The 26642-nt window shown below is 58.1% G+C and overlaps 1 protein-coding gene across 42 annotated transcripts in view; it reads right to left on the reverse strand.

Moving 5' to 3' along the window:
- The window catches only part of CAMTA1 (calmodulin binding transcription activator 1), an 850910-nt gene that overhangs the window by 88736 nt on the left and 735532 nt on the right, over positions 1-26642 (reverse strand). For all 42 annotated transcript variants that reach the window (XM_070261026.1, XM_070261005.1, XM_070261025.1 and 39 more), the window contains 3 exons: positions 22867-23020; positions 5824-5964; positions 2510-4356 (listed from right to left, as the gene is read on the reverse strand). In XM_070261026.1, coding sequence (XP_070117127.1) covers positions 2510-4356; positions 5824-5964; positions 22867-23020 — 2142 coding nt within the window. The remainder of the gene's footprint in view (positions 1-2509; positions 4357-5823; positions 5965-22866; positions 23021-26642) is intronic.

A 26642-nucleotide genomic window follows, 5' to 3' on the forward strand; every position in this document is an offset into this window, starting at 1 on the left:
CCGTTCCTGTGCTGCCCTCACGTGGCAAGCTCCTGAACTGGCTCCAAGGTACAGCTGAGGGATCTGCCAGCAGTACTGTGTATGGAACAGAGGGTCAGGCCTGCCACGGGCCCCTCACTAGTGCCCCCAGGCCCAAGGAGGCCAGAGTGCAAGCCTAGACTGGTCCAGGGACCTGCACGCCCAGGCCAAGGCCCAGGGAAAGAGGGTTCTTCCTTCCATCCTCCAGCTCCAGGACCCAGGCTCCCGAGGACCAGATCTTCTAGGTCCTAGGGCTTGTGGGGCCTCGAGGCCACCCCTCTTGGCCATTTACAAATAAGGAAACTGAGGCCCAGGGAGCCAGGTCTCAGAGTCAGGACCAAAAGACAGCACTCCGACTCCCAGCTCTGACCTCACTGCACCCCAAACCCAGGCCTCCCTCCCTAACCCCCCAAAATTGCCCCGTGAGGGGCAAGCTGCTGGGCAGAGCTGACCTTTCACCCTAAGGGGAAGCGCAGTGGGTGCTGGGAGAATACCACTGAGCTCAGTGTCACTGACGGGGTCACACTGAGTCACACCAAGAGAAAGCCCAGTAGGAATCTTCCGGAATCTTGGGAGGCCAGTGAGGAGGGAAGGTGGAGGTGGACGGAAGAGACAGGTGCTGCCTGAGCACTTTCTTGTTAGTCCCCACAACAACCTGGCGAGGTGAGTGCCATCACTGCCCCAATTCTAGAGACAGGAAGGCAGGTGCCTTGCTCCGGGCCTCCAGCTAGAGAGCGTGGGGCCAGGATTTGAATCCACACTGTCCAGCCCCAGCCCCAGGCTCCTCCCCACACGGGGCAGCTGCCTCTGGACACTCGAGGACTTTTACAAACAGGCTGTACACAGACCCAGTGCAGGGCAGAAGCTGCTCTGCCAGACCCCTGCCCATTCCAGGCTGCTCCCTTCAGGAGGCTGGGCCACTAGTTGGGTTGATGTGGATCTGAGAGCTGGCACTCGTCCACAGGTTGTATCTTAGCTTTGCCATAAAGGAAGGAGGTGAAGGAGGCATGAGCCTCCTGGTCAAGATTGCGACACTGAGGCCCACCATCTAGGTGACCCCTCCGAGGCTGTACACAGTCAACCAGCGAGCCGCCTCTTTGCCACGGCCACGGCAAGAGGACTCGAAAAGGGACACAGTGAGTCATGAGCTGCGATGGCTGCAGAATAATAACCAATGTCCACCGATTACTTGCTCAGGGCCAAAGACTTTACCAAGCTCACACCTTGCCCTGAGTAGGTAGTGTTACCACCCCCATCTTATAGGTGAGGAAACTGAGGCACAGGGAGGACGAGTCCTGGCGAGCCAGGATCGACCCCCAGGAGCACCCCTGAGACCCACCCTCCGCCACTGGGCCTCACTGTCCCCTTCACCAGGCCCAGGGGAGACTCTGAAGCAGAGAGTGGCTCTGAGAAGTGCTTCACTTTTCAGGACACCCCGTTCACCCAGGCTCCACTCGGGCATCGTCCCAGGAGCCCCTGCCCGTGCCTGGGTCAGGAACGTGCGTGGGCTTTGGCCAGCATCCCGCACTGCCTGTGTCTGCATCACTGCCTTAAGACACCTCGTGAGATTCCGGGTCTTTCAGCAGTGCCCTTCCCTGGTGTCCCCGGCAGCAGCCCCCGCCCTAGAGTCTATGGAACGTGGCAGTGGAACCCCGGGAGCTGTGGGCAGCCACTCCCAGGGAGGAAGTGCTGATCTGGGCTGCTCCCCAGGCACCTGGCAGGTAGGCTCGGAGCAGTCGGGGAGCGTGCCCTGGTGCAGCAGGGCATTACGGAAAGCTCGGGCCCCTCTGTGTCCCTCCTGGGCCATTCTACTTCAGAGAAAGAGCATGGGTTCCTTCCTTAAACATTTGTGCCACCATGGCGTGGCGAGACCTGGGTTTTTCTGCTGTCCTGGGCTTTGGAGCAGTGATTCTCAACATCAGATCTCAGCCCCTGGGAACTGAGACAGCCAGGGGTGGGGTGGGGGGCACAGGTGGGAGATCCTGGGTCGTAAACACGCCTTCGATTTTGCAGAGGCTGGATTTATCCAAGAAACTCTCGTGGAAGACTATTCAGATGCTTTGTACCCCCCCTCTCAATTTGACGGGGATTTGTTTGTTTTTCCTTTGTTTGGTGAAGTAAATCAAGACCAATGGATATGGATGATCCATGGTGATGATTTTCAAATGGCACTTTCAGCAGGATCCTCTCTCCAAAGGGAAAAACAAACCAAAGCAAAACATAGGACTCTTCACCGATAAGCAGGTGACGGCAGACTGCTCTGGTCGGAGCTGGGAGGGCCACCCGGCCTCCAAGGAGACCCCTGACTTTAACGCTACTTGCTCCAGTGAAGACTGAGCACCAGAGAGGCGGAGGTATTTCAAGTGGGGACAGAGGGCGGGGACAGCTTTGTCTGTATGATCCGGTGCCTCACTGAAAGGGATGCCACATCAAGTGAGCTGGCAGGTGGGCAGGTGAGGCGGGTGGGGAGGTGAGGGCAGCAGCAGCTTACCTCCGGGTACGACCACTCTGGGGAGTAGTCGGTCACCATGAACACCCGTCCGCTCTGCTGCAGCATCCCCAGGGTGCCCTGGGCCGAGGCGGCTGAGACCACCTCGGCGACGTGCATGTAGGCCATGGTGCCAGCCCCGCCCTCGGCACTGCTCAGCTGCAGGCTCCCCTGCTGGGGGCTGCAGCAGGGGATGCACATCTCCGCCTGGGTGAAGGGGGCGCGGGCCCCGTCTTCCGACTGCGAGAGGGCCGTGCTCTCCCCCGACACCAGCTGGTGCCCGTAGATGGTGCCGCTGCCCCCCTCCACGGAGATGAAGTCGTTGATCAGGTCAGAGAACTGGTTGCTGAAGGAGATGTCAAAGTGGTCCAGGCTGAGCTCCATGTTGGAGGCATTGCCGAGGCCAGGCTGGGCCACGGGGTAGAGTCCCTGCACCACATTGCCCGGGAGGATGGGGACGCCCCCGGCGCTGCGGATCACCCCGGTGGGCTCGGGCTGCAGGTAGTGTTCAGAGCTACAGGCCTGAAGCTCCCCAGACTTGATCAGGCCCTCACCCCCTTCAGCCACCTGTGAGGTCTCCATGGTGACCTCCCCTTCTGCCCCCATAGCCTGGAAATTGGCCTGGAACTGCATGAGGTGGAGGGAGGAAGTGGACTCTATCCGGGTCTCCACGTGGCCGCTGCAGGAGCTGGTTTGTGACGAGGCCTCTGTTTTTACCGTGGGCATCACAAAGGTGCCTCCAGAGTCACTCAGGCTGCTGTGGGCATTCTGCTCGATGGGGAGGGGTTTGCTGGCATCCTGCAGGAAGAAGCTGGGGGAGGGGGTCTGGTGGACGTGGGGACTGTGGCCGGTCTGGCTGAAGCTGGATGTGTAGTCCTTGTTGGAGTCTATTGCACTGAAGTCCATCTGCTCCAGGGTGGTGCTGGGACTCAGGCCCCCGCCTGACGGCAGGAGGCTGGAGCCCGCAGTGAGGGTGAGGGAGCTGGAGGCCGCAGCCGCCGCGGAGGAGGAGTACGCTTCTTTGGCCATCTGCTGCTCGAAAGAGGTGTCCTCGGTCTTGATCTCCTTGGTGAGGACGGCGGTGAAGCTGAAGCCCCTCTCCACTGGTGGCGAGTGCCGGACGTTGGTGCCGACCATCTCGGCTTTCAGGCCCCCGCCCCCGTACGTCTGGCCCTGCTTTGGGTTATTGAGGAAACAGTCGGGGTCAAAGTTCATGGTGGTTTCTGGAATCTTCCGGCCACCGTCGAGGGTGGTGGAGAGGACCAGCTCTTCGGACACGTTGGTGGGCAGCATCGACAGGCTTTCCGAGCTGCCCGTGGTGGGGAAGGCGAACTTGTGGCCGTCGGAACTCACGGCCAGGACGAGGCCCTGAGAGGCGTCGGGTGAGAGGAGGTGGTGGTTGGGGCCAGCGGTGGGGGACATGGTGTACACGGCCTCGTTGGTGACCTCAGACATGAACACTGTGGCGCTCTGGGACAAGCTCCCCATCACGGAGGCCACCGCCATGCTGGACACGCCTGTGACCACGGGGCTGTCCACCATGTCGGGATCGCTGTTGAGCCCACTGCTGATGGACACAGGGGAGCTCTGGGTGGTGTCGGGGACCTCCACCTGGTTGGTGGAGGAGACCTCGGTGCTGTTCTGGTGCAGCAAGGCCGGCTTGGCCACCTTGCCGTTCCTCTTCTCGCGGCTCGAGCCCTTGCCGTGGCTGTGCTCGTGCTTGCCCTCGGACACGTCATTGTGCTGCACCTCCGAGTGGCTCCCGTACCCCCCAGTCCGTGGCTCCACCTTCGGCGAGATGATGCGGTGTTTGGCACTGTTACACTTGTGGTGCACGCTGCTGCCCGCTCCTGCGGAGGTCAGAAGCACAACACGCATGCGCACACACACACACGTGTACACACACATGCACACACAAAGAGAGAGTCAGAGCTAGGAGTGCAGTGGACCCTGTTCCTGAGCAGCTGGGACATAGCAAAGTCCAGCCTGGGAGTCCAGGCAGGCCCTTGACCCCTTGGGGCTGGCAGGTAACAGACACTCAGGGTCTTGGACCCACATACCCCAAACTTGGGCTTTCGCATGCCCTGCGTAACCATCCTCCAGACCAGGGGATCGTTCCTTGATGCCCTTTTCTCATAGTAATAGTAGCACCCAGGACATAGGAGGTTGGGAAGAGAAGGCGGAGAGAATGTCATCCGCCAGGAACATCCTTTCCACCTTCAAGGCAGATGCCATCACTGGAGCGGCTCCTGCCAGAGGGGCTCAGCCTCGGAGGGTGGTGGGGCCCTTCCCCCTTCCCTGAGACTTTCCACGCCTGCTTTTCAGGAAGCCCGCTCCTCCAGACAGTGACCAAAGAGGGTTCTAGACTTTGCTCCAGAGGCAGAAAGGTATTTGGGGCCACCACCTCCATTTAGCTAGTCCGGGTCTGTCGGCAGCTGTCTGTGGGGTAAAATCCTTCTACAACCTGAGCAAGGACAGAGCCCAAACCGACAGTTCAGGGGCAGAGAAGAAAACAGCCTCAGGCGCCGAGTGTGTCCGAGCTCTGGCCAGTCTCCATCAGGGCTCTTCCCCCAGGCGGCCAGGACGGCTCCTCTCTCCCTGTCTCTCCCACTCCGTCATTCTTTTCACCCCATCTGATAAGGGTCACTTTGCTTTTGATAAAAGAGTGAATTCTTTCCTGATCCTGTTACAGCCTCTCCACCAAGATTCCTAAATGCTTGAAGACTTCACAGAGAAGTGACATGACCCCTTAATGGAAATCTCTAATTAAGGCAGCAGAGGGAGTGAAGAATGCACATTTCAAAGAGCAAGTACCATTATCAGAAAAATGGACACAATAGGATGGAGAGCGCAGGACGCTTTCCATTCTTGGAGGAGACAGGGGTTAAAGAAGGAGGTTGAACTTGAGTGGGCCCATTGACTCAGGGCTGATCTCCTTGAAAAGCCCGTGTCGGCCCACTGCCCAGGGACCTGGGCCTCCTGCTGACGACGCCCAAGAAGGTGGGGCCTGGGGGGCACTTGCAGCGGGTGGACGAGGCCCGGGGCCCCGACTCCGTGCACTCCCCAACTCTGCTGCCCCCACTCCTAGAGGGAGCTGACGCTCTGGAAATTGTTCTCCCCTGCCCAGAGTGGGCTGTCCCACCAGCCCCACGGGGCAGGACGAGAATGAGTCTGTCCTGGGTGCCGTGCTGTCGCCTGGCTGAGCCCTCTCCCCTTGATGGACACCACGGCCACCCCCGAGGAGGAGAGCCGCACCCACTGCCTGGCCGAGCCCCCCTGCCTGTCGTGCCCACCTGCCCCCCGGGAGCCCCACTCACCCAAGCTGCCAGTGCAGAGGCAATTGTGGGTCCGCGGCTGCGGCTTGGTCTGGTGGCTGTCAAGGATCTGCTGCACCAGCTGCTCCACCGAGAAGCCTGAACTGCTGTTCCCGTTGCTGCAGGTCCACTTGATGCCGTGGACTGCGGGGAGAGAGGCAGAGGGGTGGTCAGAGGCCACGGGCTGCACGGGGAGGTCCTGCGAGGGCTGGGACCCAGGCACTCCCAGAGCTGCAGCAGCCCCCTCTCTGCTGAGAGGCTGCTCTAGGGACCAGCTGAGGCCCTTGAGGCGGGGAGGAGGGAGGAGAGAGGACCAGGCTGCCCCACCAGACCCCCACTCTCCCCGGGAGCTCTGCGTTCTTCCTCTGCCTCCTCTCCTCCCTTCCCTGCGGTCCAGCCTGGGGAGTGGACCGCCCAGAGATGTGCTTTGTTTTCCCAAAGTCCAAGTGCACCAGGGACGATCTTCAAGGGATCCCGGAGTGAAGGAGAAAGGAGGCGAGGACCGGGAGGGAGAGGTGCTGGGAGGCTGAGCTACAGCCCAGGGGCTGAAGCCAATGCCCGGGGCTCCAGGAGGGACCCAGGCCACTGGGAGGGAGCTCCTCCCAGACCACGGTGGAAGCAGGTGGCCTGGGAGGAGGAGCAGGGCACCGGGTCACGCTCAGGAGAGGCCGGTGGCTTGGACAAAGCAAGAACAATCTCCTTTCTCCTTTGGCTGAGCTTCTCACACATGGACTCCAGGGGGAGAACCGTCACAACTGTTCTTGCACTGTGAGGGGCTCCAGAATGCAGACACACAAGGACGCAGTCTACACAGGCTACACAGCGGGGGGAGCTGGGTTGGATTCAGAATTTGAGTCCAGGTTTTGGTCTTTACTTGCTCTGTGAATTTGGGCAAGTCACTAAACCTCTCTGAGCCCCAGTTTCCTCATCTGTAAAATGGGAAAATAATAGCATCTGCCTCACAGGTGGCCAGGCGGAAACCTGATGAACCTGCCTGTCACTTCACGTGTACCCGACAAAGAACAGCTGTTGTCACAACCATTAAAAGTGATGATGGTGATGGTGGCGATGACAGCAGTCACGGTGATGAAGGTGACACGCAGCGGGCGATGCTGGCCTTGCCCTGCGGCTTGGCTGATGCTATGGGAACTGGGCTTGGGGAAGGAAGCTTCGTGCTGTGGAATCTGTGGATGGCTCAGCCTTGGAACGCTGGGGGGAGAGCTCCGCGGCGGCCATCCAGTCATGCCTCTGTTCCTTGTCGCACCTGTGTGCAGAAGTTCAGTGCTTTTTAGAGAAAAGCCCCTGTGTGAGGGTTGTGATCTGCCAGGAACCCCTTGCAGGCGCTGCTTTCCTTCTCTGGGCACCTGCCTAGGTGTTCATTTGCGGTCCTCACCCTCCGCTCCATTCTGACAAGGCTCCTCCAGAGGCTCGGGGCTCTTCTTCCTGCACCTTCACCAGCGCTGGGGCCCACAGCCCTGCTCCCAGCGGGTCCTGGATTCTGGCGGGTCATTGGGAGGGGTGGGGTTGCTGAGTGGCGCTGTCCTCGAGCTAGTCGAGGGGCCTGGATTTGAAGTCGTGTGTGTCTGTTCAGAGCGCTACGTGATGGGCACGTGATGGGGGCGTGGAGTTGACAGCCCACCTTTCTGCAGGTGGGCAGTGCCTCTGCCTCGGGATCCCTTGGGGAATTCTCCACCGGCCCCAAGAGGCCTGGGCTCCTGCTGGCTCAGGCCTACCTTGTCCCCGGCGGCTGGAGGGAAGGGACAGGCTAGGGTTTTGCCAACCTCATCAGAGCTATGGAGCCCTTTTCTCAGAGAAACCTCTACCTGGAAATCCAATATGGAAATCAGATAACAGCAGAAGGGCCTGGCTGAGGCAGGAGTGAGGGCTAAGGGACCTCCAGCCAGTCCCTGTGCCCGGGTTCCCCTTGGCTGAGGACCTTTTTCCAGAATCCTCATTTTCTAGATGAGAAAACAGAGTCTGGGGGTGCCAGATGGCAGGACTCGAGGATCCCCCCCAGCCACCCTGCCCCTCCCCTGCCCCGCACTGCTGCACATGCAGATGGCTTGTCCCAGCTGTCCGTCCCCTGCCTCAGCACGGAGATTCTGATGTCCTCGGTCTGGGCTGGTGCCCAGGCTTTTTTTCGAGCTCCCCAGGAGTTCCTCACATGAAGTCAGGATGGCCAACACACAGTTCAGTCCTAAGCTTAAGATCTGCAGGTACCACAAGGCTGGGAGCAGAGACACCTCCAGAGCTCACCGTTGGTGGTGCTTCTACATACGGGGGCCTTTGGGCAGAGGCTCCATGCAAAGCCAGAGCAGGTATTCTCATGGAGAACCCCCATGGAGTCTGAACTTGGCTCTTGGAGAGATGAGCTGTGCTCAGGGCAGCCCCACCTCCGGCTTCTGGTCATGCGACTGCACCCCACCCCATGGTCTTGGGGCTCTGTAGGCTCGCTGATCCTGTGAGTGGCAGCTGCCTCTGCTGGAGTCTTCTGCCTGGCATTTCTGACCAGGGCCCCTCTTTGCAGTGACCACTGCCGCTCAGCCCAGGCTTCCTCTCCAGCTCCCGTGGGGGTGTGGCTCCTGCATTCTCTCTGCCTCTTGCTCTCCTCCTTATGTTGTGAAGGTTATAAAATGAAAACCCAGTGAAGGGTGACAGATTGCAAGCAGAGAATTTCTGGATGCTTAATGCAAATTACCCACTGTCCTGGCACATCCAGTATGCAGATCACCTCCCCTCCCTGGGGAGGGGGAAGCCCCTCCTCCGAGGTGGTGAGCTGTTAGTACTGAATATCAAATACTATCAAGACGGCTTTTAACATGTCACGCTCTGCTTCCCGACACGTAAGGAATCAGCGGGAAGGAGATTTCTATAGGGAAAAGAGCGCTTTGTGGAAGGAAGGTTAATAAACGCGCTGGCCGTGCCTGCCCCAGCCCTGCCCCCTTCGTGGAAGCAGCAGAAGGAAAAGCGCATTAAAAGTACGCTCAATTAAATGTGGGGTCATGACCTGGGGGGGAGAGACAGAGAGAGAAAAGGGAATTCCCAAAAAACAACCTCCTGCTGGCTCTGCGTCTCATCTGTCCCCTCTGCTCACTGAGTCTTGGTGGAGGGCACCAGGCTCCTCGCCCGGAGGATGTCCTGAGCGTTCCAGCCCAGCCTGTGCCAAGTCCCAGGCAGAGGGGCCCTCTCTTCAGCTCCCTGTGCACATGGCCTGGGGGGTGGTCCCTGGGCTGCACAGGTGGTGGAGGGGGGCCTGTGTGCCCAGGGAGGCCGGGGCAGGGGAAGGTGCCAGAGAGGGAGAAGGTGAGCATAGCTCCCCTGTGGGCCTGCACAGGACAGGAGGGCCACGCTGGCCACTGGAAAGTCAGGTGCTGAGGGGTGCTCCCATGGCTCCCCCAGAGGTCTCGCTGCTGCTCTGGACTGGCTCTGGTGGGGCTGCCTGCAGCATGCCCCGTGGGAGGACTGGTCTGCTGAGCTGAGGCCGCGGTGGCTGTTGCAGGAACCCACCGGCCACCGCCATGTTGACCTGGCCTCAACTCAACACTTACACTAATTACCACCTGGGGCTAGGCAGCAGCGCTTCCACTAATATGAATAATCAAAATGAAATCATGACAACAGCATGTGGCCATGCTTTGGAGAGCATCTTCTGATGAATGATTTACCCAAGAGGCCGCCAACTGCTGGGAAGAGTAACGGAGATCTGGAAGAGAGGGCTGGGGGGAGGTGTGGGGTGAGTCCCCACGTGGGGCCGCTGCCAGCCAAGGGCCTCTTGGGTTATGGCTGCTCTGACCCAGCCTCAGGGGACAGGTGGAGAGCCGGCTAGCAGGCTAGGCCTGAGCCCAAGTCGAGCACTCCCCTGTCACCCCATATGGACAGAATCATGTCCCCCAAAATTGTTAGGTTGAAGCCCTAACCCCAGTGTGACTGTATCTGGAGACAGGCCCTTTAAGGAGGTAATTAAGGTTAAAGGAGGTCATGAGGGTGGGGCCCTGATCTAATAGGACTCAGGTCCTTATAACAAAAGGAAGAGACACCAGGAGTGTGTGCGCACAGAGGAAAGGCCACGTGAGGACTGAGCAACAAGGTGGCCGTCTGAAGCCAGGAAGAGGTCTCACCAGAAACCAAGCCTGCAGACACCTCCTTCAAGGCCCTCCAGCCTCCAGAATCGTGAGAAACAAGTGTCTGTTGTTTAAGGGCCCCGTCCGTGCTATGCTGTACGGCAGCCAGAGCAGACTAATCCAGTTCCCGTTGGGGCTCAGGCCGCCCCTTCCCCGGGCTCTGGGGCTGGAGCCCTGCAGGCCCCTTGGAGAGACCCACCCTTCCCTGTGCACTGCACACCTGTGGTGCGCGTGTGTGTACGTTCAAGGGGCCCTGATCTCAGGGACTTTCCAGAAGCCCTCCCTCCTCTGCCACTTTCAATCGCACCCTTCTTTCCAGCACAGCCCGGTTCAAGCCTCACCTCCCCCTGGAAGCCTTTCTGGCTACTCTGGCCTTTGTCCTCCTTGGAGCCAGAGTTTAAATCTTGCTTTTTCTCCCCAAAGCCTCCCGGTACGTAGTTGTATATTTTAGTTGTGGGTCCTTCTAGTTGTGGCATGTGGGATGCCGCCTCAACATGGCCTGATGAGCGGCGCCATGTCCACGCCCAGGATCCAAACCAGCGAAACCCTGGGCTGCCGAAGCAGAGCGCGAGAACTTAACCACTCGGCCATGGGGCTGGAACCCAGAGATTGAATCTTGAGGACAGGCCTTGCTGGGCTGTTCACTGTTCTATGGTCCATGCTCACAGCAATGCCTGGCATAGAAAGGGGCCAGAAGAGACTGGCTGAGCGAATAGACAAATGGACAGTTTCTCCGTCAATCATCCCCTCTCTAGCACTGTTCTCTTTCTGTTTCATTGGTTCATTACTTCCCCCAATAAGCTGTAAGCAGACTCACATGTCAATAATAACAAAAAATAATACTTATCGAACTTACTCTATGTGCCAGGTACTGTCCTAGATTCTTTACGTGTTGACTCCATCACAAAAGGAAATAAATCACAGTATTCTCTACCCCCTGTTGAGCCTTTACTGTGCACAGGGCACTGGGCAGTGGTTCTCCAAGTGCGGTCCCATCACCTGGGATCATGTGAGAAATGCACATTCCCAGGTCCCACCCAGACCCACTGAGTCAGAAATTCTGGGCATGGGGTTCTGATCTGTGTCCTAACAAGCCTCCAGGGGATTTGATGGGGGTCGAGTCTGAGACACCCCCCCCCCCCCCGTATAGAGATAACATCTCTAATCTCTCAACAATCCTTTGAGGAAGAACTATCATCCCATTTTATTAATGTGAGAACCAAGGGTTAGGAAAGTTATGTAACTTGGCCAAGGTCACACAGCAAAGTGGGGGCGAGCAGGGGTTGCAAAGGGTAGCTCTTTCCAGTGAGCCCCGCGCCCCCAGGGTCTTCCCAGCCTGAACGCCTCCAGGGACTGAGGACCAGCTGGATTAGTGGGCGGAGCAGGGAGAGCTATCCCAACAGGAGGTCAGATTCCTTCCACTCGCAGCGAAACTCACTTCACTTTCTCCAGAGAGCATCTGATTTCCTGCGGGCGCTGGCGACTATGCAGGAAACCTGGAAACCTGGGGCTGGCCAGGTGCTGTCCCCCCAGCCTGCCACCCACCCTGCTGTCTCCTGCCCTCTCTGACTGTGGGGGTGCCGACTGCCTCGTATGGCCACGTGGGCTGGGGGAGGGGAGGATGCAGAAGCTCTGAAGCTGCTGGATCCTCCCTCCTGATTTCCCTCCCTTGGGGCCAGGCCAAGTGGGCAGCCAGGCTGGAGTGTGCAGCCACTCAGCTGGAAGGGCGACCCAGACCGTGGCTGAGGAAACTCCCCTTTGGCCTCCAAGGGTGCAGGGCAGGAGCTGAGGAAACTCCCCTTTGGCCTCCAAGGGTGCAGGACAGGAGGTGGGGTCAGGACTTGCGCGGAGCTGCTCTTGCAAGATCAGGAGCCAGCAAGGGAGGGAGGCAGAAGGAGATCCAGGGGAGGCCTGTGCGAGGAGAACGTCTCAGCCTCTGACCTGGGCAGCTGGAGTTCCCGGAGGAGGGCTTGGCCTCGTTCCTTGCGGCTGACTGGGCTGCCCAGCTAGGGGTGCGTCTAGGGGGAATTTCTACGAAAGCTGGGGAACCCAAAGACTCCTCCCAAAGCATGTGGGATTCTTGGGGGCAGCATTTGGCTCTGAGATGGGGGCTCCTTGCCTGGATTTCCAGTCATTGGGGGTGCCGTGGGGGTGAAGAGGGGACCCACCAAATCACAGATGCCCAGGGGGGCCTCCCCTTGGTTGTCTGCAGAAGACATAAACGTTCATTGCCGACGTGGCTACCCTAAGCAGTGGTGGAATTTAATGAAGGGCACGGCGGGCCTCTGAGCTCAACGCCCCAGCTAGCCGTAGGGAAGACGGGGCTGAGATCCAGAGACATGGAGAGCCTGCAGGAGACGTGCCTGGGGTCAGGGCCCCAGCGGCTGCAGCTCCTCTCCTCCCACTTGTATGATCAGAAGGTCTTCGACTCCTCTCGGCCTCAGTTTCCTCGTCTGTAAAGTCGGTGCCTCACCTGACCGCACGCCACTGCTCCCCAAAGGACTCTAAAGACAAACAGGTAAGTGGGGCCCACGCCCAGGGTTCCGGCTCTGTGGCATCCACAGGGGGTCTGAGCAGGCCAGGGTCCCAGGCCCCGAGGGAGACATGCTTTCTGCTCTGAAACGTCTTGCCTGGAAGGCTTTGGAAAAGGATTGAACATGGAATCAGAAAGGAGAACCCTGGACGTCCCCTCGCCCTGCAGTGGCCCTGGGAGCCGGTGAGAGCTAGCCGCCTGCCCCTCTTTGCTCTGTGGGGCAGTAACTTCTAGCAGTACGACAGGGCACGTTGGCTGGAGCTTGGGTCACTACAGGACCGCCTGCTGGAATTGACATTTGGCTTTCTCTGCACGGGAAGGGATTTCTTGGCGCTGTGGTGAGCAGGTGACAAGTGGCATGTTAGTGACAAAGCTAATCCCTTCCTTCCCGGGGAACAGAGGCCTGTGGGGGCCCCTTCCTCCTTGTCCCCATCAGTCTGGGCTCAGCCAGTACTCTTGCCCAAGTACTCAGTACCCAGTAAGGACCCATAAAGAGGGTGACCATTTAACTTGCTGTGCAGACAGGTCACCTTGGAGACTGAAGGGGCGTTATCATCATTTGTCTGGACCATGGTATAAACGGGGATGCTCCCAGGCAATCCTGGGCGAGTGGTCACCCTACTTAGGAACCACATGATGGAGGCCGGCGGCAGAGGGGGCTGCCAGCGCCTCTGACGACGTGAATGAGCGGGTTTGCAATCCTCTGAGTTGTTGACACGAGAAGGCTGTCTCCATGGCAACAAGGTCAATGGGAAATGGCAGCCGCGTTGGTTTAATTTCCACTGTATTCTTGTTGACAGGAATAAAGGCCCTGCTTCTGATTTCTTGGTTCAACGGGATAAAATTTTCATTAGATTTAACTTCTCGTATCCAGACACCCACATACTATTCAATTTCCCCATCTCACCCTCAACTCGCATTCTCCCATTGGTCCTGAGGACAACGTTTCCAGAAATCTCATTTCGAGGAGTGTGGAGGCGTGTGCGCGCGGGGAGACGTGTGTGCCGTGTCCCGAATGGGCTTGCAATTCCTGGTTCTGAACGTTTGGGGACGTGGGGGACCAAGACCCCCCTGCCCTCCTTTCCGTCTTCCACCAGGAGGCACAGGCCCTGGGTGAAGGCAGGGGCCTGAGAACGCGATGGGGCCGCCGTCTTCTTTCAGGTGGGACCGACGTGGCCCCTCAAAGGTGAGAGGAGCTGCCTCATCAGGCGCCAGCGGGGGCGGCTCAGGCCGTTGCAGCTCCGACCTCAGGAATTTCAGGCCACGTGGGGATGGCGCTCCTGGCGCCTGCGCACTTGGCCTCACAGGCGATGTCCGCGGGGTTCCAAGACATCAAAAGCAGCCTTGGCGGAAGGTTTCCGCGCCCCTGACCTGCTCCCGGGGCCAAGGATGTGGCACTGCGGGGCTGCTCGCGGCTCCGAGTCTCCTCCTGATTCGCTCAGCGGCACTGTTATCAAGGCTTTGGCGACAGCGTGGGTGTGCCCGAAGCTCTCTGACGGTGTCCTAACGTCAGAAGCGCGATGTGGCAGGGAGAGAAGCCGTTATCCCACATCCGGGAGCCACGTGCACTCTGGAATCCTCTTCTCCCCATTTGGCCTGACTGCAGCCCACTCTCCCGGGCCCTGCTCAGGGGCAGAGGTGGCAGGAGGGGCCACCTGTCTGAGCAGCTCCTCCAGGCCACTGTCAGCGGGGACAGGGGACCAAGGGGGATTTTGGAGGGTCTCCATCTTGCTTCTCGCGAGACCCCCGGTTTGCAAGGGCCCTGGACTCAGACACCTCCTCCAAGTGCCCAGAGGTGGCGCTCGCAGGGACGCAGGCGCCATTGAAGGGGCCGCCACTTGGCTCCTCACTATGTGGCCCAGAACCTTCAATTTTCAAAGCGAAATTGAAAATCTGGAGATTTAAATGTTGGCAGTGAATTCTAAGTTTAACCAAACCGCCCCAGACTGAGTGGGGCTGTGCGGGCTCCGGGTGGCAGTCAGGCACAGGGCCTGGTGGGACTGCGGCATCCGCCACACCGGGGCGCGGGGTGCTCCATCAAAGCTCAGTGAATCGGCGGATGGTTAAGACCGAGCGGGGAATCCGTAACAGCAGGGCGTGATGGCGCCCAAGCAGCCCTGAGGGGCAAGTAGCCAGGGAGAGACAGGAAATCAAAAGAAGTATTTCTCTTTTAGTTCTACTTGGGGGCCAAAGCAGCTAAGTAAAATGTCACCTGAGGGAGAAGGCACGTTCGCAAAACAAGCCGGATCCTCCCAGCAGAGCAGGAAAAGGAGGCGAGCCCCAGACTAAAGCAGCCTTGCTTTGATGCCCACTGCCCGCCCCCTCCGTGCCAGGCTGGGGGGTGCCGGGAAGGTGTCTTGGCAGGAGCGGGGGACCGAAGGGGGCCATCCTTCCTGCTCCCCGTGCAGCTCCTAACCAAAGGGACGAGCAAAATGGGCAGGAAAACCTTCTTCAGGCCCTTCTGTCCTGTCCTCGCCTCCCAGTGACTCCGAATCCTGTGAACAACGGCAGCGAGCGCAGCAGAAACTCATGGGCCTTGCAGGCTCCATCCACTGGCGAGCACCTCTACTCTTAGGGACAGAGCTGCTGTCCTGGGCCCTGGGCCCACCGTGGGGACTCAGACGTGCTTCCCTTCAATGGCCCTCCATAGTTTCTCATGAGTTCAAGTCAGTAAGTGTCTGGCAAGGCCCCATTTTGTGCCCGGCACTAACATCTAAGTTTCAACCCAAGGAAACTTCTAGGTTAGCATGTCTTAACCCAGAGTCTATGGAAAGACCTTACAGGATCTTGGAACACCCAGAAATTATACACCAAATTCTTTGTGCATGTTCGAGATCAGCATCACCTCCAGTACCTGCCTCTCTCTCACCTGGATTTGATAACCAGCTGATGCTCAGAGCCTGGGGCCCCTCAAAGGTGATTCATGATAGGGATCCTTGGGTGGCCTCGCACTGGAGCCTGCTGTAGGTTGGGATCTCTCAAAAAGTATGAGAATGTTGCTTGTTAAAAAATTCAGGTTCCTAGGGCCCACGCCAGACCCATGGAACCAGAATGTGTTGAGGGATGGGGTGGGGGGCTCTAGGCGCCCGCTTTTCATCTACCTGCCTGGGTGGTTCAGATGTGGACGATGCTCTTGGCACTGAGCCAACATCTCTGTCCAGGCTTTGCTGGTCCTTGAGGATTGGGGGTAAAGCCACAGCTGCCGTGACTCCCCGTGAGGAGCTCCAGTGGCTGGCAGCCCGGGCATGCCCAAGCTTGCTCCTGACTTCCGGTCCCTCTCTCCCATCCTGGGAGTCTCACTTTAGACGCAGGATCACTGGAAAATTCTTCCAAGCGAACATTTCTGGCCAGAAAGAAACACTAACCCTTTCTGACAACAGCTGCCCTTTCCTTTTCCAGTCTCCCCCTCACCCCTACCTTTCACCTTCCACCTCAGGCTGCCCACCCCTGCAGCTGTGTGGGGCAAGCAGCTTTGCGACCTGCATTGCTGACTGTCCCTCCATCTCCCAGACTCTGGCTGAGAGTTGGGAGCATGCGCCCCTCGTCAGGGTGAAGCTGCTGGCTCCCCCGCCTTGCGCCAGCTGGGTGAGGTCTGATCAGGATAGACCAAAGCAGAGAGGAGAGGTGGTGTACGTGCCTCTCCCTACCCCTTTCTGCTTGTTCCAGCCCCACCCAAAAACCACCACTCCAGAATCACCAAACAGGCCCAAGACACCCCCCACCACATCCCAGACACGAGGTCCACAGACCGGTCTGGACGGTGACCCCTGTCTGCTGGCTCCTGTCTCAGGCTGGAGAGTGCGGCTCCTCCGGAGGGCTCGCGTCTCTGAGCCGCTCTGCTGCCATGGGCCACCAGGTGGCGCTAGTTGACCAGGAAAGGGTTGAGTGAAGGGCTGGGAAAGGAAAGCCTTTGTTGATTTTACTTCTTGATATTCTATAATCACCAGGATTACAATCTAAGCAAAAAAGCAAAACAAATAAGCACTTCCCCTCTTACTGGATCTTTGGTCTTTGTCTGGAAAATTATGAGCAAACAGCAGACACATTGACTATACAGCCCAAGGCTTGGTTTGGCCACATGGAGGGCCTTTGGACCAGTGGAGGAGGTGGGGGGCAGGCTATGGAGATTGCGGGCTCTGCTGGCTTACCATGCGGAGCGCGGAGCTCCTGGAAGAGGCAGGCGCATGCTCATCAGCCACGTCAGCCACTCCTTGGCAATATGGGGTTCCCTGTCTCCAGCCACCCTAGCTGTTGCCGGATCCCTGGTGGCTGCTGCATCAGCCTTACCAGAGCATGGAGGCTCGGAGCTGGTCTTCCAGAGGGCATGTGGCAAGGGGCTGAGACCCTGGCTCCTGGAAACACCAAGAGGCTGCAGGTGCCCGAGGACCCAAGGTGACTGGAGTAACCGAGGATTGCTGGAGCCAGGATGGCATACTCAAACCCCAAACTCAGCATGGGTTCCACCCCACTATCAACATGGTCTTCATCACCTTATACACAACATGGGCTCTACCCAGCTTCAACATGGCCTCTTCCCACCCACACTCAACATGCCTTCTGTCTCCATCCTTAATATGGATGGCCTCTACCCTCGCTATCAACATGGCTTCCATCCCCAGACTGAATATGGATGGCCTCTACCTCGCTATCAACATGGCCTCCATCCTCGTACTCAACATGGTCTCCATCTCCATGCTCAACATGGCCTCCAATCCTACTCTCAACACGGCTTTTATCATTTCATACTTCCCACAGCTTCCTCCCTCACACTCAATATAATCTTTATCACCTATCCTCCAATGGCCTTCATTCCCTCACATTCAACATAAACTCTGCCCTCTCACATTCAACATGGCCTCCGTCTCTTCATATTCAACATGCCCTTTAAGCCTCAAACAAGACAGAGCTCCATCACCTCAGCACCACAGCATGTGTTTGCTTCTGCCTTTGTTTCCTCCTTCGTGCTGTTCCTCACAAATCTACCTGGGGGCCTCCCTGCCTCCTTTTTGTCTCCGAGTCCCAGTCATCAGGGCCAGGGCCAAGTCCTCCTCCTCCCAGGAAGCCCCGCTAGCTGCTCATACCCTCGACTGTCTAGGTCGCCTTTCTAGGTACTTGAAGGCAGGACCATCTACCTCGCCCTCAGTGCTGCCTACTTTGGACCCATCAGCTGGCACAGCCTCTCTGGTTTGTCTTCCTGAGGGCAGGGCCTGGGCTTTCTCCCTCTGGCAGCTTTCCCAGGACTGAGCTCAGAGCAGGGGCTCTAAAAGCTCCTTCTAGTCCAGGGTTGGTGGCTGCAGGGTCCCCAAAGGACCATCCAGCTGGCCTTTAGGTGCCCACCCTCAGCACAGAGCTGGGCTGCCTTTGTGGCTCTGGGTGATCTCCCTTACGGCAAGTGGCTGCCGTCCTGACAGCTACGTAGCTCATGTCCAGATGTCATTGGACAGCCACAGGGCCACGGGGCCACAGGTAAGGCCCATTATCTCTCCCTCTCTGAAGTAGGACGGTCAGGCTCAGAGAGGTCAGGTGACTTGTGCGCAGCCACCCAGCTAGTCAGAGGAAGTGCTGGGATCCACCGCAGGCCTGTGCCTCCCGTGCTCACGTTCCCAGGGCAGTTGACTCCTGGAAGTCCCTCTGCACACCTTCCCCCTTGCCCTGACTGCCGCATGAGCCCATTTACCCACTTTTTCGGGGACCGGCAGGCGCTGTTCTGGCCCAGTGGTGCCTGCCTCCCGACCTGAGCGCTGCTGGTCTCCACTCCCAGGCACAGAGGTGAGGCGGCTTTTGGAGAGTGTTGGGGTGGAGGTGCCAGGAAACTAGCACGGCCCCTTGTGCTGTGCGTGTGGGTGCTGTGGGCAGGTGTGCATGGGCATATGCGCGGAAGCACACGTGTGGGTGTGGGCTTGGGGTTGTGCAGGCTTCACAGCCAGTCCCCCTGCTTTGCCTACCAGAACTGCCGAGGACATCTGAGAAACAACAGCAGGGCTTGGGGGAGGGCAGTGGGAGCAGAGACAGGCCCAGAGGTGGCGGCTGGAGCCGCCTGCTGATGTCTAGGGCACAGAGGCCTGCAGGAAGGGCCAGGTCTTGCTCAGCGATGCAGGGCCATCTGAAGCCAGGGTGCTCCACGAGGAGCCAGGGGCAGGACAGCTGGGGCAAGCTCACCTCCTGGGGAAGGGCTGTGAACACAGCTTAAAACCCAGGCCCTCATCCCCGACTCTGGACGCATGACCTCACCGACTGCTTCTCAGATGTGCTGGCATGACCGTCCCCTCCCAGGCTGCCAAGGAATGGGGCTGGGCAGAGACAGCCATGGGCCCTCAGAGAAGAGGCCCCACTCCATGGGAGCTGGCTCCGTCTGGCTCCCTGCAGGCTCGAATAGAGCTGGGATGGAAGGTCTGGGGCGGTGGTTCCGAACCCCCGTGGTTCTGGGCAGCCAGAGATGGCGGAGCGAGTTTCCCCCAGGCTGGCAGAGCTGAGGCACAAACCCGCCTGGAGCTCTTCGCCACTCAGAGTTGACCTGCCCAGCCCCTCACTCACACTGGGGCAGTTTGCAGGGTCCAAAACTGGTGCTCTCTCAGACTAGCTGCACTGGAAAAGAATGTCCAGGATGAGACACGCTCAGCTTTAGATCGTGCTGACCTGAACCCTCAAATGGGACCCGGGGCAATCATTCTCTGGCCTTGAGCTGAGCAATTCTCAATTGAGGTCACGCTAGGGGCTGAGCTCAGCTCTGCTCAGCCCTGAATGACTCGCACGCAGAACCCATTCCCCAAAGTATGTTAGAACGGTAGCGCTTAGCAAAAGACTACACTTCCCAGACCCCTTTGCAACTAGGGGTGACCATATAACCAAATTCTGGCCAATGACATATGAGTGGAAGTGTGTGCAAATTCTGGGCCCTTTCCTTCAGGAAGGAGCTTACACTCTACTTTCTCTTCTCTCCTTTCCACTTGTTGGAATGCAGTCTCGATGGCAGGAGTTGGAGCTGCCATCTTAGACCACATAAAAGAGGGCCATACCCTAGGAATGGCAGAGCAGCCAGCAGGAAGGAAGCCCCCATGGGACCAAATGGCACAATTGCAAGAATAAAGGTGGGATTCTCAGAGTTCAGTCTGGCTCAGAAGCCAGTGTTTGTGAGATTCCCAAGGTGCGAGAACAATGAACCCTCCATCTTCCAACAGGTGAGGTGAAGGCTGCGGATCAGAGTTTCACTTCACCACCGATAAGCACAACATTTTGATTAAACCGCTGACAACTCTGCTGTAGGGCAGAGAAATTTGGAAACATCAGGAAATCAAACTGTGAAGTCTTTGAAGGAATGTGATTTATGTGAAATGTGATGAAGCTAATGTGTTTGGCTCCAGCATCGTGTGGCACGCCTGATTCTGGAACCAAATCTGATGCCTTCTTGGCTCCCAGCACACCTCTGTTTTCCCTGAACACAGTTAGCTGGTGCCCTCTGTGTGTTTCAAGCCTGATTGGCATCTAAACCTCTTATGGAGCTGTATTTCCAGGGCTGCGTTTCCAGGCTGTGCATCTGTAACCAGAGCCATGCACACACATGCACACTCAGAGGAACTGTGCGCTGCTCTGCTCCCCGCCCCCAGGCACCCGAGAGCCAAGTGTTATTAGATTTATGGGGAGTTTGTTGTAGTTTTACATAATTTTCCTGATACACTGCAGCCTTCTGAACAGGCATTCACAGTTCCCTCCAGTCAAGCATCAGGAGCCGACTCAGGTCTGGTTTCCACCCCCTGCGGTTCACAGAGCTCAATCTCCTTGCCTGTTGGGAGGCGGCATTCCTGTCTGACCTGTGCAGCCTCCTGCGAGGGGAGGGCGAGTTTTCCTGGGCAGGGCCACTCGGAGGATCGGGGGCATTGTAGGGAGGTGGAGGCAATAAGGAGAGAAAAAGGAAGCAGGTCAAATAAAGGGATGGGGAAGGGATGGGGAGACGGCGATGGGCTGGCTGACAGGAAGAGGGTTGTGTGCTGAGTGGCGTTTGGGAGGGCCCAGGCTGGAGGCCTCTGACCACGGTGCTGCCTTGAAGGGCATCTCTTCCCTTGGGAACATCCCCTTGGCTAATCTCTGGCTAACTCCATCTCCAGGACCTCCCAGGAAGTGGGATGAAATAGCGGCCTCGGCTCCTGGGACCCAGGTCTGCAGAGGCCCAGAAGCCGAGCTGGGCCGGCTGAGCTTGGCTGGGAGCCTGTTGGTCTTGGTGCAGAGACTGCTGAATTCTTTCGCTCACTTTCCAGAAAGGGAACTGGAGGCTGGGCGATTGGCGTGAGGTCACACAATGGAGTGGTCACAGAACGAGGATGTGTGCCACCTCCTGACTTTCTAGCTCTGACTCAACTGCTCTGGCCAGGTGGCATCAGTGCCCACCGTCATCAGAGCCATCGCTCCAGCCCAGCCAAGGCTCTGCCGAAGAAGAAGTGTGAGCAGGCCCTGGGGGAGGAAACCCAATGTCAAGGACAAGCCCTGCACATTAGACACCACCTGGGGACTGAATCAGAAGGGGTGGGCAGGCTGGCCTGAGAGCAGAACCCCTGGCACCACTGCCGTGCTCCCTGGGCCCCCTGGCCTGGCCTTGGAGGGGTGCCACTGAGCAGCCTGGGCTCCCAGGGTGCAGGCTCCTGTGGGGCGTGGACCAGAGCTGGATCCAGTCAGTTTCCACTCAGTCATCTCACAAATCTTTACAGAGGGCCTTCCATGAGCCCAGCACTGTGCAGGGCCCCGAGGAATGGCAGCAGGCAAGGAAGATGCGTGGGGATTAGCTGTAATGTCTGCCAAGTTTTGGGTGCTCTGCAGAGTTTTGAAGAGGCTTGCGTGGCCCTTCGGGTTAAGCATGGGAGGCTGACTTCAGGCTGATGTCTCCCTGGGGGTCTCAGGGAGGCCCAGCGCTGGGGCGCGAACCCCAGCTGTGTGGTTGGGGGACCTATGGAAGAGGCAGTATTTAGGCTGAAAGCAGACGGATGAGGTGGGGTGAGCAGATGAAGACAGGAGAGTGCCAGGCAGCGGGAAGAGAGAAGGCGGCTCTGGCACAGGAACCGCATGGCACAGAGCCCCAGCAGGGTGGGGCGCGGGGCCCGGAGCTGGAGGCTCTGCCGGAACGCCCAGGACCTTCTGCTCTGTCCATCCCAGGGCACGGGGTGGTTTAACAGGGAGGGATATGGTCTGAGTGGCGGTTAAGGAGGATTCTGCTGGACACAGCCTGAGCCCGGAAGGCCCCTAGGCCGCCTGGTTCTAGATTCCTGGCAGCAGTAGCAGCAGCAAGGCCAAGCTGGGGAGCCTCCCCACAGGCATCTGGTTCAGGAGGATGGCATGGCAGTGAGATCAGCCTTGGGGTCCAGCCCCCTCGGGTGGGCAGGGCCGTCGGCCTCCTGGGGGCCTCCCTTCCCAGACAGACCCCTCTGTCCCTCCTGACGCCCACCCCCAATCTTGAGGCAGGTGGGGGGAATTCTCCCACGTGAACACTGAGGAGGGATCTCAGGATTAGCTGGTCACTGCAGGGGCTGCCTGGCTTCAGCTCAGACACTCCCAGTGACAGGACACTCGGGGCCCCCAGGAAAGGACATTTCATTTGCTGCCTGTATATGGTGCCCAACGGCTTCTCGCCTGCAGCCCCCAAGTCCCGCGGTCCTGTGTGATGACAGGTCTTTGCCTAAGCCTCAGAGATCAACGTTTCAGAACCCAGGGCCTGTGTCCAGCACTGGACGGCCCCCTCGCTCTTCTCAGGTCTGGCAGACCCGAGTCTGTTCTTCCTGAGCCCACCCATCCAGGCAGCAGAAGAGGCTGCTGGAGCCACGGCTGTGGAAGTGAGGCGCTGGCTTTCTGGACTCACTCAGTGTTTCGCACCTGACGGATGCTCCAGAGAGCACCACTGCTGACAAAATGAGATCCCGCTCAATCACCGTCATCCATGTGCTGCCCAGTCCGGGAGCCGAGGCAGGCCCCATGTCCAGGAGCAGATGGGCTGAGGGCAGGAGGCAGGCCAGCTCAGGCCGGCCTCTCCTGGGTCCTGCAGGCCGCTCTCTCCCTGGGCTGCCATTGTTCTCCTGTCTGTGGCTCATGAGGCAGTGGTCCCTGGCACTCTTGGTCCCCGGCTCCTTGTTTACGTGGCTCTGAGCCTCTGAACTTCACTTTTCTTGCCTATAATGTGGGTCTGCCATTCTGTGCCCTGGCTATTGTGCAGGGAGCTGATGAGCATCAAGTGAGGTAGAGACGGGAGTGATCCTTAGAAAAGCCAAGTTCACTGGTCGCTATGGTCCCGGCAGAATGGGGCTCCCACACCTGGGTCCCCAAGGCCGTGGAGGACCTTTCTGGCCCTGCCTGGAGGATGCTGGCCTGGGACCCAGTGCAGGACCCTGGGCCCGGCAGGCCAAGGCTACTCACACATGGGTTTCAGCTGCCCAATGAGCTCCTCCTTGGTCCACTTCGCCCACTCCTTCTTGTCGGTGTTGATGGAGCAGAGGACCGGGCCGCAGGGCTTGCCACAGTCCTCGATGGCGGGCACGTTCAGGTAGTGCACCAGGACGATGTCGGGGTTCTGCGGGGAGAGCACAGAGACTGGCAGCATGAGGGTGCACAGAGCTCGTCCAAGGTCATCTCCCAGCAGGTACAGACAGGCCAAGTGTCCCCATCCCGGGCTTTCTCAACCTTGTCCTCACCGACATTTGGAAGCAGCTAATTCTCTGTTGTGGGAGCTGTTCTGTCCTCTGACAGCATCCCTGGCCTCCACTCACTAGATGTGATTAAACCCCGCCCCCTCCTCAGCTGGGACAACTAGAAATGTCTCCTGATACTGCCTATTGTCCCCTGGGGGCAAAATCACCCCCAGCTGAGAACCACATGGGCTGATGCATGTGTAACTAAGGACCCCACACGAGGTCAAATGTAACTATAGCCCCACATTCCAGATCTCACGCCGACAGCTGCCGCGGGAGCACTGGCCTCTGCACCGTGTTTACACGCATGTCCTCATCACAGCTCGCCGGATGCCCGACACGGGCATCTCACCTTCTCCTTCCCACGGGGAAATGGAGTCCCCAGAGACTAACGCTCCCCATTTCTAAGGGCCAGATGCCCTTCTGCCCCAGCCTGTGGTCCTCTCCCTGTATAAACAGCCCCATCAACACGTTCCTTCCAGCAGCCCCCAGGAGGAGCTGTCGCTCAAAGCCTCTGGAAACGCCTCCTTGGGGCTTAAGACAGAAAGAACTCTCTGTGTGAAGACGTCAAAGGCACCTGTTTTGTCCCCAAATGGTTCTAGTGACATGGGTCAGACTCTTCCCATCAGATTCAATTCTGAATGTCTTCTGTCCCTTTCTGCCCACCACCAGCCCTGGTAGCATCACGCTGAGGGGCCTTGGTGGGGGCAGCAGCTCGGCTGCAAAGAGCGTGGACCTTCCGTGGCTTTCCGTGGCTCCCAGAAGATGAAGCCATTTATTTGGCCACGTCAGGCCTGACAAGTTTATTAGAAAAGCAATCATGTCACTTTATAGTGCATCTGGATAATCCCAGAAAAACCTTCTACCCCAGTCAGAAGGTATTTCTTGAACTGTAAGGAAACATATGACAATATGTCAGGATGCTCCAGGGAACTATGAAAAAAGCCACTCAGAAGGCCCCATCCGAGCTTTTCCCAGACCTGTCTCCTCTGCTTTTCCCCCTTGAGGCCCGACCATGAGTCCCGGGTGGGCCTGAGGGCCCCAGGCCTGGAGCAGGCTGGGTCTGCAGTCTTTCTGGATGTGGTCAGAGCAAGAGTAATCAATGAATATGTGAATCAATCAAGGGAGTCATAAATAAAGACCCAAGACTACACCATGACCGGCGCAAGAAAGCAGACTGGCATAATTTAAAAAGATTTCAATAAGAGTTGAAACATAGAGTTTTTTTCTTGCCAACGCTCAGTTAACCAGGAAATTAAATCAACACGAACAGGAGCTTTCTCGTTAATGGCAGCTTTTCTGGATCGCGGTAATCATGCTCCTTAATAATAATGATAATCCCTGACATCAGCGCGGCACTTCATTCTTTTCAAAGCACTTTCCAGCCATTATCTCATTTGGTGCCCGCACAGGCCGGGGAGGTGGGCTGGGCAGGGCTGGGCGCCCTCCGTCTGCAGTGAGGGGACTGAAGCACGGTGAAGCTGTGACTCGCCCAAAACTGTGTGCCTGGCGAGGGACAGAGCCTAGGCTGGAAGCCAGGGTTCTGACTCCAAATCCAGGTCCTGCCAAGACATCTGTGGCCTCTTTTTGCTTGGTCTGAGCGCTTTCCCACTTCGTATTTCATTTCATCCTTGCAATACGCCCAAGAGGTGGGTGGGTTGGGTGGATCTGCTATGCTCACCGCACGGATGGGGTGCTGGGGAGAGGAGGAGTGGGACACCTGGGTCCTGGCCCTGCGCTCTTCCTGCAGATCTGCGCTCTTCCTGCAGACGAGCAGGCTGGCTGCCCCGGGGCTGCCTCTGGGCTGGGGCCTCCTGCCTGAGTCTGTGCCTGGCCCGGAGGCAGCGCCAGCCGCTGAGCAGGATGGAGGAAGGATCAAAGGGCTGCGGGGGCCAGCCGGCCACCCAGGGCTTCCTCTGATCCCAGCCCCTGGAGCAAGAGCCCGGCCCTGCGGGAAGGAGCTGGGATGGCAGACACCTGGGAGATGAAAGGCCTGTGGCTTCCCGTCCCACTGCCCCACTGAGCGCCTGGAAAAGGCCCAGGCGGCCACGGCGGTGGGAGGGCAGCAGGGCCGCAGGGAGCAAAGGGCCGCCTTCACTGTGCACTGAAGCCCCCAAGCCTGGAGTTCCTGTGCTAGAGCTCCTGGAATGCTCTTGTCTTAGGCAGCTCCGCCCTTCCTTCAGGGCCCAGCCCCATTTCTGCACAACCAGCCTCCACCTACTGTTTGAGGACAGGCACAGGCCTTGCCTCCTCCTCCGAGGAGCGTTCCCTGATACCTCACCCCCTGTACCTCTACCACAGAAAGATGGAGATCAGGTTTGGGTCTTCGTCTGTCAGGGACAGTGCCCCAGGGCTGTCACAGTGCCTGGCAATGACTGGTGCTCATTTCATGTTTGAAGAGTTGAGTTAGGCTGACTTCTGCCCTCTATCCTCACTGTTCCCAAACTTGTTGTTCAGCTGGCATCCAGCTTCAGTTTTCTGGGTCTCCGAAGGGCAGAGCAGCCTTTCTGAACACGGGGTGTTCATTCCTAGGAGGCTAAGAGGTAAGGCTGGTTCCTTTTCTGGGTTTAAGGCCTCTTGAGAATTTGATGAATGCCGTGGATGTGGATGCTCCATTCCCAGCTTCAAGAAACGCCCCAAGGCACATCAAAACTGCATTCAGGAGTTCACAGATCCAGGGGTCCATGGACCCCACATCTATAGCCCTGACTTAGGGATTCCAGATCCACCACTGCTCCTTCCAAATCAGGAACATGCCCAACACGGAGGTCCCCTTCCCGGGAGCCTCCACTCTGGGCCTTGTGCTTCTCGGTCTCCTGGAAACAGTTAGGAGGAAGTCCCAGCCCTCCAAGGTGCAAGGAGACTGGGTTTGGGATTAGGAAACACAGAGGCAGCAGTGCCATCGTTTGCGTCTTTAACACAGATTCCGTCCCAGGGCCTGGAGTTTCTACTGCTGAAACTCCCGAGTTGAATTTAAGTAACGACTTCCTGGCTTGGGGCTGGTTTTAAGACACAGAGTGATTGAGGTATTTTTGGAAATTTGGGGCACACATTGCTTCTTGGCAATGTTGCGATTTTATTCATTAGCTGTACATTTTATTGGGTGCTTTTGGCAGAAAAATATATTAGCTGTAGAGTCCCAATGTGTCAGTTTCATAGAGTGCTCGTAACAGCGTCAGGTCCTCACGGAGCGCGCCTCTGCTGGCCTTGTAGGGCAGGCTGGAGACAGGCTCGGGGTGGCGCCTGGCTCCAGGGGACATGGCCGAGGACACACCCGCCAGACCCCTCAGGACTCTTGACCCCGGATGGTTGTAGAGCCAGCTTCCCTTCGTCCCCGCTGCTGCTCCAACGTTTCTCTAGGGTTTACCACCAGGTCAGGCCCCGCAGGGAGGGGTCTGTACAGGAGCTTGGCCAGAGCTTTCTGCCTGGGCTACGGATTCCCATGAAGATGCTAGAGGCCGTCCCCACAAAGAGAGCATGGCCTTTGAAGGTGACCCCCGGAAT

This window comes from Equus caballus, chromosome 2 (genome assembly GCF_041296265.1).
Source record: "Equus caballus isolate H_3958 breed thoroughbred chromosome 2, TB-T2T, whole genome shotgun sequence".
In the NCBI taxonomy this organism is placed as follows: domain Eukaryota; kingdom Metazoa; phylum Chordata; class Mammalia; order Perissodactyla; family Equidae; genus Equus; species Equus caballus.